This window comes from Cuculus canorus, chromosome 2, assembly GCF_017976375.1.
Source record: "Cuculus canorus isolate bCucCan1 chromosome 2, bCucCan1.pri, whole genome shotgun sequence".
Classification (NCBI taxonomy): Eukaryota; Metazoa; Chordata; class Aves; order Cuculiformes; family Cuculidae; genus Cuculus; species Cuculus canorus.
Window position 1 is genome coordinate 150,520,856 of NC_071402.1, and position 15,443 is coordinate 150,536,298.

The 15,443-nt window shown below is 36.5% G+C and overlaps 1 protein-coding gene across 1 annotated transcript in view; it reads left to right on the forward strand.

Moving 5' to 3' along the window:
• The window catches only part of PTPRN2 (protein tyrosine phosphatase receptor type N2), a 653,541-nt gene that overhangs the window by 215,494 nt on the left and 422,604 nt on the right, over nt 1-15,443 (forward strand). The window contains exon 4 of the mRNA XM_054058934.1: nt 10,255-10,372. Coding sequence (XP_053914909.1) covers nt 10,255-10,372 — 118 coding nt within the window. The remainder of the gene's footprint in view (nt 1-10,254; nt 10,373-15,443) is intronic.

A 15,443-nucleotide genomic window follows, 5' to 3' on the forward strand; every position in this document is an offset into this window, starting at 1 on the left:
TCTCCTGTTTGTATTTAGCATTAGGGGTAAGTTTTCCTTTCTTTCCTTTGTGCTGCTGGTAAATTGCATGTGTGTTTACACTGTGTGTGTTTCTGAACAGGTTTTTAGAATTTGGACTTGGATCCAAACATGTAAAGTCTTCAAGGGCAAAGGCAGCATAACTTGTCATTGATTCTGCCAAGCATTTAAGAAGAAGTGACATTTACCGGGGCTTGTTTTGTAGATTTATAAATGCAGTATAGATTTGGCAAGAATAGCTGCTTCATTAAATGTTGTGCTGTAGCATGTAAGCATGAGCTTTACCACCAGTGGGTACGCTAGCATTTTGTCATCCAAGTAAAAATAAATATTCAATAAACAATTTAGTAGGAATGTGAGTTCACTTCTGCTTCTTCCACTCGGAAAGACTTGACATCTGTTGCCTACGTAGTGTTATTAAGGACACAGTGAAATGAAGACAAATTAATTGTGAAATTACCAAAACTATGTCAGGGAAACTTTCCCTTGCTAACAGAAATGATGTGAAGAATTATAGGAGAAGGTTTATATCCAGGCTGTATAGAAGAGGGTGTTTGGTATAATACCTAGGGATAACTGAATCATGATACCTGACTAGAAACTACTCTTTAATGGGCCCAACTTTTGTTCTAACAAAAGTACTTTGCATTGGACAAATTTCTGGAATCAGTGGTATTTTTGAAAATACATTCACTTGATATTAGTTACTAGTCCTTAAATAGCACAAACACACCGAAGTTAAGAAAAAACCCAACTAGCTGCTGCTTACCTTTTGACACATTGCAGTAGATCCTGGCAAACTTTGTCTTTGTCACTGTTTCTTGTCTATCCTGGCCTGGTTCACCAGTATTTGAATGGCTCACAAAATACGGTCCAACTTTAACCGCTGAAATTATGCTAAGTTATGTCTGTGTTGCAGATAGAGAAGGGAGTTTGTTGCATTACAAGCTGAAAAGCAGATTCAGAAGGCAAATGTGCATTCATTCCCTGCTCCATGTGCTCATTCTGATGTGGCTCGTCCTGTAGGTCCAGACTACACCTCAAACCTCAGCCTTTGCCCAGAGGAAGTTCTCTTTAGCTTGTTTTGAGCACAATGGTTACAGCAGGTCTGTGCAGTTAATATACTTTTGCAGCATTAAGTTAATGGAGCTATTTCAGAATGTTCAGATTTTGGCTGAGCATGGAGATGTATAATTGCTCCCAAGAATAATAGGAAATTTATATTCCCTCTGTGTGTTTTGTTTCAATGTTATGTCATCATGACATGTTTTGAGGCATTTTTTTAATGTTCAGAGTTTTCAGTTAATGACATTTAAGCCTTGCATCTCTTGGTGGTTATCATCAAAAAATTAGAGTTTTTTTGAATGAAACGATGTATTATCATTGGACATCTGCAGGAGCTGTGATCACAAAGACTCAAATTTTGGGGACTTCCAGTTTACATCTGATTGTTCCAGCTCTTCCAGTGTAAATATTTTAATTAATTGACAACCTTGCTAAAAACCTGATTCAGATCATGATACATTGGGATAAAATTGCATCACAGCTTATAGCATGGCATACTTTAAGTAGTCAGTGACATCAACCATCAATTCAGCATCAATTCAGAAACAGTAAAAAAGCTGGAAAGAACTAGAAATCAGAGTGTGTGCAATTAACAAAGCACCAACGTGAATCTGTGAATCAGCATTACATGAATTGTGCAATAATCTTATGAAAGCTCAATGAGGTATCAACTCCATAAAACAAGGGAGGGAAAACAAACACCAAGTAGGAAGTCATGTTATTCTGAGCTTCTCTCACTAAATTCTTTTCATTGTTGGCTAAAATAAGTCACAAAATCTCATTTTTGCCCATGAACACCAGCTAAATAGATGGGCAGATGCTGTACCTTAGCTGACAAGTGGTACAGGAGTTTGTTAATCGGCTTGTGAATCACACTGAATTCTACATCAGACTAAAAATGCATAAATGAAAAAAAATATCTGCCATGCAGTGTAAAGTGCATTAAATACTCTGTTGTGATTTTTGCACGGTCAAAACCCCAGAAAGTTTAGGCTCATAGCAGGATAGGAAAAAAGATAATTTGAATTCTCCTCCAGCTGAAAAAGCTATGTTGCCTTTCAGGGTTGCACCGATTCACAGTGTGTATTTTCTGTACGTGGGATGAATTAAAAATGAAACCTGAAGAGAACTAATCAGATTTTTTGGGAGCAGTGTGACCTGCAGATTGTTCATCTTTGCTTCAGGCAAACGGACTTGCCTTCCATGGAAAAATCCCAGCTTTCAGCCACCGAGATCTTTACAAGGTTCCTAAGGGAACCCTAACTTCTGCAACAGCTATGCTTTTATTAATAATAATAGCAACAATAACAATTATTGTTATTGGTTTTGTTATTGCTGTAGAAAGGGACTGTACAAATATATATGCAATATATGGCCTCTGCCTGAAGGAATTTACAGTCCAAGAGAAGAGGCTTAAAATTGGAAAATCGAGGATATTGTTGCACCCAAATTATATGTGGACTTCCTGGCTATCATTTAAAATTAAAAAAAATATCTTTTTTCAGTTTTAAGTTGCATTAGTCTTGATATAGGACAGAGCACGGTGAATAGGAGAGAAGATGTTTCAAGTATCTTGGGTTTCCATGTGTGTTTCACTGTGAATATCCTGCAGAAGCCTTTGCTCTTATTCATTCTGACATTCTCTCCATACTGTTTGTACAATGGTCTGTACATCAATCTTATGGACTTTGTGTTCAGACCCAGTTGTGAAGATGCATTTGAAGATGCAGTCTTTGCTGCACTGCCTGCTTTGGCACTCCTGTATATTGACTTTGCACATGCAATTGAAAGCACTCCTCTGACATCTGAAAACTGATTATTCACAAACATCAATGAGAGTTCAGCAGTTATATAAAATGAGAGTGAGAACCACTTTGTGGAGCTGAAAGAACAGTTCTGCTCGCAAGCATTTAAAAATATATGAAGATCTATAGGTCTGAAATTAATTTGCTAGAATATGTGTAACCTGTATATCTACTCAATTTTCTATACTTATTTAACTGCCAGGACATTTCTGGCCAATTCTACCTTGTTATAAATGATGTTTTAATTCCAAGACTCAAGGCACTTCAAAAGTCCTTTCCCAGGAACTATATATTTCATGACAATAAGGCTGTTGTCATGCTGTTAGCATGAAATAAAATGGGTAAAATAAAATTAGAAGGATGACCTGCTCATTTTATATGCATTGTTAACTACTATTTGGACAGCATCTCCATTCTTAGCATTGCACAATCCAGCATTACTACCAATTTCTGCATACTAAATAAATTCTGCACTATTCACAAGTGAATGAAAGTTGAGAGAGGTGTAAGACATCTTATAAAAGAGTAATAAGATAGAAAAAGAAGGGCATGGGGGATGGGAAGAGAAAAATGAAAGATATTTTGACAGAAAATGAAAGATTGCCGCTTCTTATTCTAAAAGATGATTGCGGAGGTTTAATGTAGTAAAATGAGCTGTTTTGCAGTGTAGAACCAATGTCAGGCTTTTTGGCTTAAATCTGGAATTAGTCACATGCACTTTGATGTGCTTGTCAGCTAACGCAGGTGCGTTCAAAGCTCCATGAAACAAGCAAGGCAGCCTCATCTTTGTTTTAGTCCCACTATCTTGGCTGAAAGTGAAAATTTCCTCATGCTCATGAAACTTCTTTGTGCTGATAGCGTGGAGAGCACGTCTATGCATAGTCCAGGAGCAGAGGGAGACGAAGGAATGGAAGGCACACCTTTACTCACCATATATTGGAATTGATTGATTTTTATGAATATGTCCCTGCCGAGACACTACAGCCAGCCATTCAAGTTAAAGCTGTAACTGACTACGTGTTACATTATGGTTGAACATTAATGTAAAGTTGTATCCATGCAAGAAACCCCCTTTTTGTGTATCTTCCTTCCTAAAAGGAATTTCTGTAAATGGAATCATCTGCTTTCAAGGTTGAAGGTAATCAATTTGTGAAAAGGATTATATGAGATAGTGAATAGCATGATATTTATCCACAAGGATTTGGGAGGTCTTTTTCATGTGTCCAGTTCTTTGCTGGACTTTGGAATATAGCCTTGTTATATGTTCTAGTTAGGAGTTAGTCGATATATTTCGTGACATCATATTATTCTTTTATAGCTGTCACATGCAGTGGCAGAAAAATCTGCAACACTTAGAAACTTTCTCTTGTATAAACCAATTATTTGTAGCTGTCTACAAGAGCTGAAATAAAGGTAAGGAAACATTCCATACTGACTCCTGTGAGAGCATTTTGTAATCTCCTTGGCAAATGAAGCACTCATTTGTCTTTTCCAAGTAATTGAAATTCAAAAAAACTGAAGAGAAAAGCCTTCCCTCCACCTTCTGGGATAGTTACTTACAGTAAATTAAAATCAGAACTGTAAGGAGATCATGTTGGTAATTTAATTCTGTGGAGGTTATCATTTTTATGTATAATAAAACTATATATGAAAGTTTGAAACCATAATCCTTAGGCAGCTCTTTCGTTTGTTCAAGCTCTTTGCCTGTGAGTGTGAGTGAATTGCTGCTGAGTGCAGTGACATAAATTCTTGCATATTATAGAGAAAATCTCACTAGAAGCTCCAAAAGAGGGCAACAAACCCAAGCGATGCAGATTTGGTACTTGGCAGCGCTGCCAGAGAATTCAACGGAAAAGGAAAAGAAACAACAATAGCTCATGAAGACTTTCACGAAACCATGACCATAGTTCTTATTGAAATAGACTAAACAAGAGTGGTGATGACTGCTCAGAACTCTCCATCATTTTGTCAAATACAGTCTGTACCAGGGTTTCTTTTCAGCTGGGAGACAACACAGTGTTTGTCCAGAGCAAACAAATTTAATAAAAGTAACCATCATGGAGGTGTAGTGCAAAACTGTCCTGGCAGATTTTCTTCCAGTTTTGTGGAAACCCTCTTTAGTAACAATTTTCAGAGCAAGTGAATATTACAAGCCAAAGGTACAGGGGAAGTAAAATATTGTGCTGCGCCAACTTATGGGAAAAGTTGGTAGTGAGCTTAACTGTGCGGAGGTGGGTTTAACTTCTCTGTTACTGTTTTTTTTGCCATTAACCTGCCCTTGTATGTTGTATGGCAAAATCTCTTTCAGTTGTTGTTCTAGTTTTTTTCAGATTGTAATGGGAAACATTAGTATTTTATCTTTTAGCTGCATTCCTATGTAGAAAATACACCAATAGAAGGAATGAATTTTGTTATATGTGCAGCAACCTCCGCATTAAAACCGCAACTGCAATTTTGACTTAGCCAGTACTGAAATATGTGAATATTACTGGGTATGTGTTTGAGTTGTGAAAACAGAAGTCAGGGATGAGGACAAGTGCTGATCCTCTGGAGAATGTGGAAAGGCAGCCTGCAGAAAGGCATGTCTGTACGTTGACCTGTCTGTTGTGAAAATAGGGAAAAAAGCCAATCATTCCCAATCATTCCCAGTTCGTCAGACATTCTGACAGCTAAAGTAGGCATTAACAATTTGTCACACATGGCATGGAGGATGGAAGTCTCTGAGCTCTACAGCAGAGAGTTTCCTGGCTGCAATGAAGTATCAGTTAAAGGTAGCTCAGAAATAAAGTATTTTATCATCCACCATGTAGGGAGAAATACTCTTTACCATTTGGACATTACCAAAAACTGGGGAAAAAATAATATTACAACTCAAAATTAGTAACATGCTCTGGCCTCAAATCTGAATTCTTCTGAGGCTTTTTTTTGCCTTTATACAGGTCTTTTCCTGACAAATGATCAGATTTTAGTACATAGGTGTTTGCCTATATATAAAAATCTCCTGTCACTTTGAATGAACTTGGTACACAAAAATAATTTTGTGGCCAATGTATTGATGCAGAAATTGTAATTTTTCATTTCAGTTGGCACAAGAGTGGAGGAGTGTTACGGTATTATCCTGTTAAATACAGGTTTCACTTGACTTACAGCCTCATCCTGACTGATTGGGAAAAGGGTTGGGAGTACAAGCAGGAAGATTTGCATGGCCAAACCTTCAGGTGGTGAGAACTGTTGCTTTGAAGGACTAAAGCTGGGCGCTACTGATTTACACTAGAACACCTCTGCAAAGTCAAAAAGCTGCTGTTTTTCATGCCTAGGCCTTTAGGGGGGTGATGATGATTTGTATAAATAATTTTGAACTAGAAACAGTTCAGATGGAGAAGTTGCAGATTAATGTTTTCAACAGTTCCTAATAAAATTTACATGAAGTAAAAACGTGGTCAGGCATATTTGCAGAGGTATCAAGTTTCTCTGAGATGAAAAACAGAGTCAAAACCACAGAAAAGGATGTAATTATTTAGAAAATTGAACAGCTGAGAGAAGAAAATGCAAATTTGAATTTGTATTATTTTTTGATAATTCCGTGTAATTGGTACAGCAGCAAAGCCAGTTAAGCAAGTTAAAAGTGAAATTTTGACTTTACTTTTCGAGACAGAATCTAATATTATCTCTGAAAGTGTAAATCTGTGAAAATCGTTTTTCTTTACTATTTACACTGCTTGCTTTCAATTTGATTTCAATTAATAAGATAATTCTTGGGCATATAATCTCTGTTGCCATAGATATTGCTAAGGAATTGTTGAACACACTGACATTATTTTTCTAGCTGTGAGTAATAATAATCATGAATTTTGCTATGGAAAGAAAAGAACCAGGGAGATACCTAATTATAATAAAGAAAGACGAGGTTGTATCTAGAGCAACTCCGTTGTTATAGGTGTTCAGGATGGGTTTACTAAAGGTATTAATGCCTTGTCTTCACTGTCTCTATACTGGTATTCCCGTTTCACAGACATTTAGGATATGGAGTTTCAATTAAAAGAAAAAGAATTTAACTTTGGACTCTGACACAAATGAAATGTGCTACTCTTTGTGGGGAAAACTTGGCTTTCTTTCATGGGGATTCACAGCACTCTTCAGCTGAGAGCAGCTTTATATCTGGGGCTGCAGTTGTGGTTGTCATCATATTTGCGTCACTCTAGTGTTTTCCAGACTCCTTCCCACTTGGCATTGTCCTTCTGTGAGAATTCACAGTTGGGAGACACAGGTCCTGGGCAGACCTACAGGGAGGATGATTAATCAGGGGCTGAGTGTCGCTCTGTACCGTTCCCCGTTAGTGACATGGAAGTAATGTGCCTACAAGAGCAAGGCTGTGATCCTGCTCAGCCAGTGGAGATAAATTATTATAATTGGATGGTGAAGCAGGAGCTGGCACTAGGTGTGACGGCAGAGACAAAGGGAACAGGACATTGCCATGTGGCGTCATATGCTCCTTCTCAACCTTAATTTTGATTGCAGCTGTCAGTGTGGCATTATGGCTCTTGAATGTGCTGTTTTATTGAGCTCAGTGTGTGGGAGAGATTTTTTTTGAAACTGAAACAATGCTGGAAAATGTTTGGCATGAGGCTAACTTTAGACATGTTGCAGTTCCTGAGATAGCTACATAAGGAACAACAAAATTAACTTATTGATGAAGTGACTTTTGAATGAGTTAAAATTTGTATTTTTCATCCAAGGCTTGTTCTAATTCTTTTCTGAGTTGGAAGTGCTAGGAGATAGAGACCATATTCCCTTAATTCTAGTTTCTTAAGCTCTGTAACAAGTACTCTAGTTTCTTTTCATCTACTTACTCTCCTTTAATGACACAGTGTGTTCTTTTGCAGCATTAACGATGGTGTGCTTGACATGCGTTAGGAGGAAATGTTAAAATAGTGCTGCGGGAGAAAGCATATATACTGGAGTTAACTAAAGATACACTGTTATCATGACCAGTGAGAACTGGAATTGCAATGGCTTCTTATGCTCTTTTACTAAAAACATTGTTTTGTGGAGGCATAAAAGCATAAGAGTTGACCCCTCTGTCTGCAGGCATTTATTTCGCTCAGGACAGAGAGAGATGATTTTTCCTGCCACTAGGCAGGTACCACAGATGAACTGTTCTTACTTTAATGTGAACAGAACTCTTCAGAGTAATTCTGTGTATTTTTCAGAAAAGTTTATGCTATTTATTGTCTATTCTTTAGCCTTCAATAGAGGTCATATTGGTTTAGATCATAAAGTAAAACTGCAGTGATTTTGGACACATAGCTCATAAACTAGTAGTTGTATGGCTATGCTAATGATTTTAGTGTGTATGTGTTTTGGCTGAACTTCTTTATTGCACATTCTTCTAAATCTGAATGTTATATTAGTTTTTTCATGTGCATGAATTTATAAAAAAACCAGAAATATATAGTGTTTAGTGACAGAGGTAAACTCAAACATGTGTATATATATATACACTTTCAAGTAAAAATAATTCTAATAACTCTACAGCAAAACAATCATAGTCACTCATTTTTGTGTATTCACATACACATCTCAATCTAAGGCTCTGATCAGAGCCTTAGATTGAGATTTGTGAAATTATTTGAATCCATCTACTTACATGGCACATTTGAAAAGGTAAGATTTGCATTTGAAAAGGATGAATCAGAACTAAAAGTAGATTAGAGATAGAGATGCTTCCCCCTCCCAAGGGTCTGGAGTAATTTACTGTAACCATTAACTTCTAACATGATTTCAGGTGAAGCGTTTCCTCAAGAAACCTGAGTAACATTTTTATTTAAGAAAGGAAGAAAGTAGGAGCAAAAGAAAAGTGTCAGAGAACCATTTTGTTTGTAAAAGCCTTCATGCATACTTACATTAGTTCTAGATCTTTTATTATTGTTATTTTCATTAATGAAAAAAATAAAGTTTGGGATCTTGTCCACTTAAATCTTGCCCAAATGGGAACTTTGTTTCCTGAAACTTGTCTAAATCCCACACAACTGCACAGTTTGAATACTTCCTAGGCCTTTCTAATCTTCTACCAAACTATCTCCTCCTTAGGCTGAAAATTTGGTATTAATGTATTTTTTACTTCTCCGTGCTCAAAACGGTCTGCTTTGGCAGAATGGACAAATCTGATGTTTAGACTTCTTTTTTTTAATCCTGACCTTAAGTAAACAGACAGAGAACTCTGCCTCAATACAGTGGAAAAATCTGACGAATACAGGCTTTTTTTTTAATAGCTCACTGTATAAAGCACTCATCCAAGGAGTGAGGTGGCTACGTTCTGGATTCTGCTGAGACTGATGGTGCTTTAGCTGCATCCTAAGAGACTGCCTTTACCAACAAATCTGATATTGACTGCAAAGAGTGATGAAGTTTATAACGTATGTATGAAATAGGGACTAAACCAGAAATCCCACATCCGAGGCTGATTCTAACAACCAGATACGTCCCCTACTACCTGAGGCTGGAGAGGATTAGCTGGTTTCTTACAGGAAATGATTATCTGGAACTTTTATCAAAATTCATTTGAGGATTTTGTGGTGTTTTACTGCACGTGATGTAAAAGCAGAAATTCTCTTCAATTATGTGATATTTAGTTATTAGATAATTACAGATAATTGCATGGGTAAGTTCTATGAACTATAATGTTACTGTAACATCTAAAATCTTCAAATTGGGTAACAATTATGTTTGGACTTCTGTAATTATTTCAAGTATAATTGCCATGAGACTGACAGTGTGTGTAATTATGAGTAATCACTGGAATTTGCCTTCATAGTTGCGCTTCCTCCTTGTTGTAAACTTCTTTGTCATAACATTTAAGTATAAAGATAACAGAAAGTGACCTTCACATGTGTGATACTAAAACTCAAAATACGTATTTCTACTGCAGTACTAATTCCTTAATGTTTTAAAGATGTACTTTCATGGAGAAAACATAGAAAGGACAATGTGCTGTGAATGGGGAAAAAGCAAAGCAACCTTTCAATAGATACCGGCAAGTGCGTTTAATTCTTTCCATAGCTATCTGAAGTAAACCTTTCTTATCTATTAAAGATAGATTGCAAGTATATATATATATAAGTAAAATCTTTCAAAATCTTTTCACATCATCTACTGTCTTCCTTCCCTTGTAAGGAAAGTTTTATTAACAACTTTTCATACAGAAGAGAAGAACTGGTAGTTCACTCTTACATTCCAATTGAACAAAACTTCTTTCTTCTTTTGTTTGATATTGTTTATATAGGACACATGTTTATATAGTTTGCCAGACTTTCAAGTTGTTCAATAGAGGTTTTCATGCCTTTTTGTTTGTTTCATTGTTTATCAGGTTTTACCTGGCAAGATGATTATACACAGCACGTTATTGGTCAGGAACTTGCATCTATTCACAAAATCCACAACAGACGCCCTGATCTATTTGCATCTGAAGGATCTGACACAGCAAGGTAAGTCTTCCATGGTGTTTTTGCCGGTTTTGGGGAGAATTTGCAAATGAGGAAAAACAAAATTGACACTGAAGCTGAAATAAACACATCACCAAACCCACTATCTACATGATAAAGGGACACCAGTTGTGTACAACAGCACTGAAAATGCTAGTTGGAAACTAGCAGACAGAATCACAGTTACTTGAGTTGGAAAGGACCTACAAGGATCATTGAGTCCAACTCCTATCCCTGCATAGGACAATCTCAAAATTTACACCATGTGTCTGAGTATATCGTCCAAATGCTTCTTGGATATTGTTAGGCTTGGTGCCATAACTACTTCCCTGGGGAGCCTGTTCCAGTGCTTCACCACCTTCTGAGTGAAGAATCTTTACCTAGTATCTAACCTAAGCCTCCCCTGGCACATCTTCCTGCCATTCCCTCAGGTCCTGTTATTGGTCACCAGAGAGAAGAGATCGGTGCCTGCTCCTCCTCCTTCCCTTGTGAGGAAGCAGTAAACTGTCATGAGGTCCCCCTCAGTCTCCTCTTCTCCAGGCTGAACAGACCAAGTGATTCCAGCTGCTCCTCATACGACTTTCCCTCTAGACCCTTCACCAACTTTGTGGCCCTCCTTCTGTTATTAGCATAATTTTTAAAAAGCCCTTTTTATTATCATTCACAGTGCTGGCCAACTTCAACTCTACTTGAGCTTTGTCCACATGAATTTCTGCCCTCCAGTAGCAAACAGCATCCCTATAGTCCTCCCATGTCGACTGTTCCTCTTTCATGGGCCATACACCATCCTTTTATGCCTCGATTCTAGTAGATCCCTGCTCAGCCAGGCTGGCCTTCTGCCTCGCCTGCCTAGCTTCCAGTAATGAATGAAAACACTCAAGCCTGTTCTTCAGATTACCATCAAGTTAAGAAAATATACCTTCCACTGTTAATTTAGGTTAATTTAGAATTCAAAACATCAGGCCTTTTATTTAGTTTATGGAGTGCCTAATGTCAGTTCAGCCAGCTCTACTTATGACTGGCTTGAAAAGGCAGACTTACACAGTAGCTTATCTGTAGGAAATATTTTACTTTAGAATAAGCCAACAAAAAGTAACAAAAAGAAGTATTGAATGACATTCTTAGCTAATTATCTTCTCAACTTGTATTTTTCTGAAATATGGTGGTAATTGATTTGAAGTCCATAGTTTCTCAGCTTTAGTTGCAAAATTTGAGCAGAAAGTAGAGATTCATGCAAGTTCCCATGACAGAAAACAATGTTGGGGCATTTCTATCTGTTATTTGTGTTATAACAGCCATCTTCCTCATGGCTTGAAAGATATTGAGGGGTGACATAGTGGTTCTTAGTAGTAAGAGACACAGCATCTGTAATTCTGTGGAGTGATATGGATGTAGGACCAGCAATTATTTAATCTTCATATACACATACTGTATAGATACTCTTTTACAGGGTTTATTCTGTCCTGCAGGCTTGTAAGTGCAATCTAACCACACAAACCACAGAAGGAAATTTTTAAATGCATAACATTTTTTAATGTTAAAACCTGTAAATTTTGCTTTCTCCTGATGATTATAAGAAATACAATCTCAAAATTAGTGAAATTGAAATAAAGTACCTTTTGTTAGAAAACTATCTTCGTAGTGGGACAAAGCTTAGGCTTCCAACACTGTTGAGCAAGAATTGAATGTTGGACTTGAGATCTCACATACAACAGTATGTGGATTGCTTATACTGGAGAACTACTTTTCTAGATTGCTTTTCTAGGGAAATTAAAATTCTGATGCCGCCCAGTGGCTTCATCTACCTTTGTCTCATTTTGCTTTGATTTAATTCATAGAAATTGACCCCCTATTTTGCATATTTGCTGATTCAAGAGCACTCCTTAAAATCATAGCAATATCAGGCGTGTACTAAGGTAGAAACTTAACTTCTAAAGAAGATACTGATCTATAGATTATCATAAAGGTGATATCAACATATGGTTGACTCCATAAACTTGTTTTCACTGCTTAGATACACAAAATGCCATAACAGTAAGGAATAAACTGTACATGGTATCAGAAATTATTTTGGACATCTTCTGGGGGGATTTTTTTTAGAATGAGAGTAAGATAGAATTTTATTCATGAGGGTAAGATAAAACATATAAGAAGATATAAGAAATAATTTAGGTTTTAAACTGGGAACAGATAATCAATTTTAGGAATTTCTGTTGTGATCAGGTTTGAGCTTTTTTGCATTTTTAACTATTAGTTGAAACGAATAACGCACTTTGTATATTGACACTTCAGGAACATCAGAATTTCAAATATGTTCCACTTATAGCAGTTCCTATTGTGGATAGATTTTCTGAAGTTAGCAAGCTGTGCTTCTGAAAGCATTATCTTATGTGCCAACAGTTTAAAGCATTAATTGATTTTTCTGGTTGTCTATTTGCAATATATTCTGTAGGTCAGAGAACAGTAGGAACTTTTTCTCTGGCATCTTGTAGATTCTGATCAAGTTTGCTATATACTCCGTGTGTACAATACACTTGCTGAAATCTTATCAGAGAATAATTAAATAATTTAAAAAGCAACTTAGTGTAGGTAGCTAATTATCAAAGAAACATTATGGCAGGAGGATCTTTTATTAGGGTTAAGTGTGTAATAAGACAATATGAAGTCATACTAATGAGTCATTAACCCCCACAGAGCTAGTGAAAGCAAGAAAATAAACTCATACACTTGGACATTTGAAAGGTAAATTGACTTAGGTTAAATAAGTGCATATGAAATCTGATGGAACAGAAGACGTGGATTTCATCATTAAAAAAGTGCTGAAACTGGGAGCTTGATTTCAGGATGAAAATTCTTTCTTTGGTAGCTAACTGGTGTACATGGTATTTCCTGGGCTCTTATTTAATTAAAAAAACCCCAACATTCTTCACACAGGGAATAAACGTTAGTTGTGTTCATTGGTGCTATTAGGCAAACCCACCAATGTTTCCAGCAAACTTCAATGTATGAAATAGAGTATAGCATTATTTCTATAATAAAACCATCATTATGCAGTAATAAGATTCTCAGGGCATTTAAAAGGAAGAAACCCTGTTCTAAAAAGAGTGTTACCTATTCGTTGATAACATTCTAGAAATATCTGAGGTGCAGTGATTTAGACAGTTCCACACAAAAGCTTCTAAAGAGCTACTTTTCGTAGGAAATGCTTAATTATTTCTGTGGTTAAATAATTACATATGTAATTGTCTTTATGCCCTAAAGTTCATTGTATGTAGTCTTTTTTTCAGGCCAAATTAAAACTGATAATTTCTCTAAATAACTGACAATAAGAACTCAGCTGACAGATATGTCTCCTACTCACCAGGCACTTTTATATATGTAACTTCTATCTATACTCCAATATCACTTTGTCATATTTAAAAGAAATACTTTAATTCTGTTGCAATAACAGCTCATTTAATGCATTTTGCTTTCTGTGTTAACAAAGTCAACACGAGTGGTATACTGGTTAACTACAAACACTAAAAAATCTTTCGGAGGTATTCATAGGATTTTGTCATTAAATGAAATGTTTTTCATTTGATTTTTTAATTTGCTTTCATTTTTCATTTTTATATGTTTTTAGCTTTGTTATACATTTTGATTGTTTAAAAGTTTATAGCAGTAAATGTTACACCTAATGTGGAATTTAAGCACAATTTGAGTGTAATTACTGTCTCAGGAAGAAAACTGAGAAATCTTAGACACCAGGTTTTGCTTCTACCACCAGTGTGAGTGGTTATATACTGTAAATAACGTCTTGAAAAGCTAACCTAAATACTGTCTTTTATCTGTGTATTCAGTTCCTGTTAGCTCCAGTGGAAATTTTTGGGACAGAATTTGGTCTGGTATTTCCATTTTCCCATTCTTTTCAAAGTTACAGAAGAAAGGAGAAGATAGATGTTGGAATTAATTGATGAATGAAAGAGGAATGTTTGCAAGTGGGATGCTTTCTATGATGAGAGCCTCTTTGGATTAGTTCATCTCTATTGAAGCAGAAAGCATACTGTCCAGCTCTTTCTAAAACTGCAGAGCAGTTTTAGTCTAGCTTTAAGTTGAAAAAGAGGCAGATTATTTTACTTACATGTCCACTATCCATCATAAGGCAGAATTTAGAGCTCTGGAATAAGAGAAAAATGAGAATAGGATGAGGAGGAAGTAAGAAGTATAGTGAATTGTATCAGATTGTTATAATGCTCTGTGGAGTAAACCTTCATTTTTCTAGAGTTTGTGTGGAGGATGAGTGGTTGGTTGTGTTACACTGGGAAGAGGTGGAAGGTTTTAGTGGTACTTCAAAGTGAGCAAACGTGTGAGCACTATTGATTGCAATCCCACCACAGTAAATTAGATTAATAGTTACATTTATTGGTATTAAATGAGTCAAGACAGACACTTGATACAACTCTGAGCATGGCAGGAAGTCTATTACTTTGTGCACAAAGTAATGTAATTAAACCCAAGATCTGGAAAATTACATAATGGTACTTTCTCTATCTGTGCCCCTGTATGACATGGGCCACTAGAATAAAATTTTTCTTACAGTGACACAGAGATGTTGCAAATCAAATGATGCCTCGTCTCCCTCGGGTGGAAAACTCTTCCACCTGGCATTGCTCTACGTTGAAGTGTGTGGCCGTGTGGGCAGGAAATGATGACAAGGAAAAGGTGATTTTCCTCAAACAGTGTGTCACACATAGGGAAGGAAGCAGACTGAGAACCCTCTCTCTGCTTCCTTACGCAAGGAATTAAATAATTGCTGACGTTGACATTTAAATTATCATCATCACTGACATCTTGTTGAGATAGATGAAGAGAGCTGGTAATAATTCAGATTCATTGCACACAGCACTGAATCCAATATAAACATCTCTACACTGCTGTTGTTTAACCACATTTTTAGTTTTTCTTTGCAAAACTCACTAAGATCTGGTTAAACCATTCAGAAATACTGCAATTCGGTGAATCCTAGGCACATGAGAAGACCAGAAGTGATACTTGTTCCATCTCATTGTTCCATTTCTAAGCCCAGCTGGCT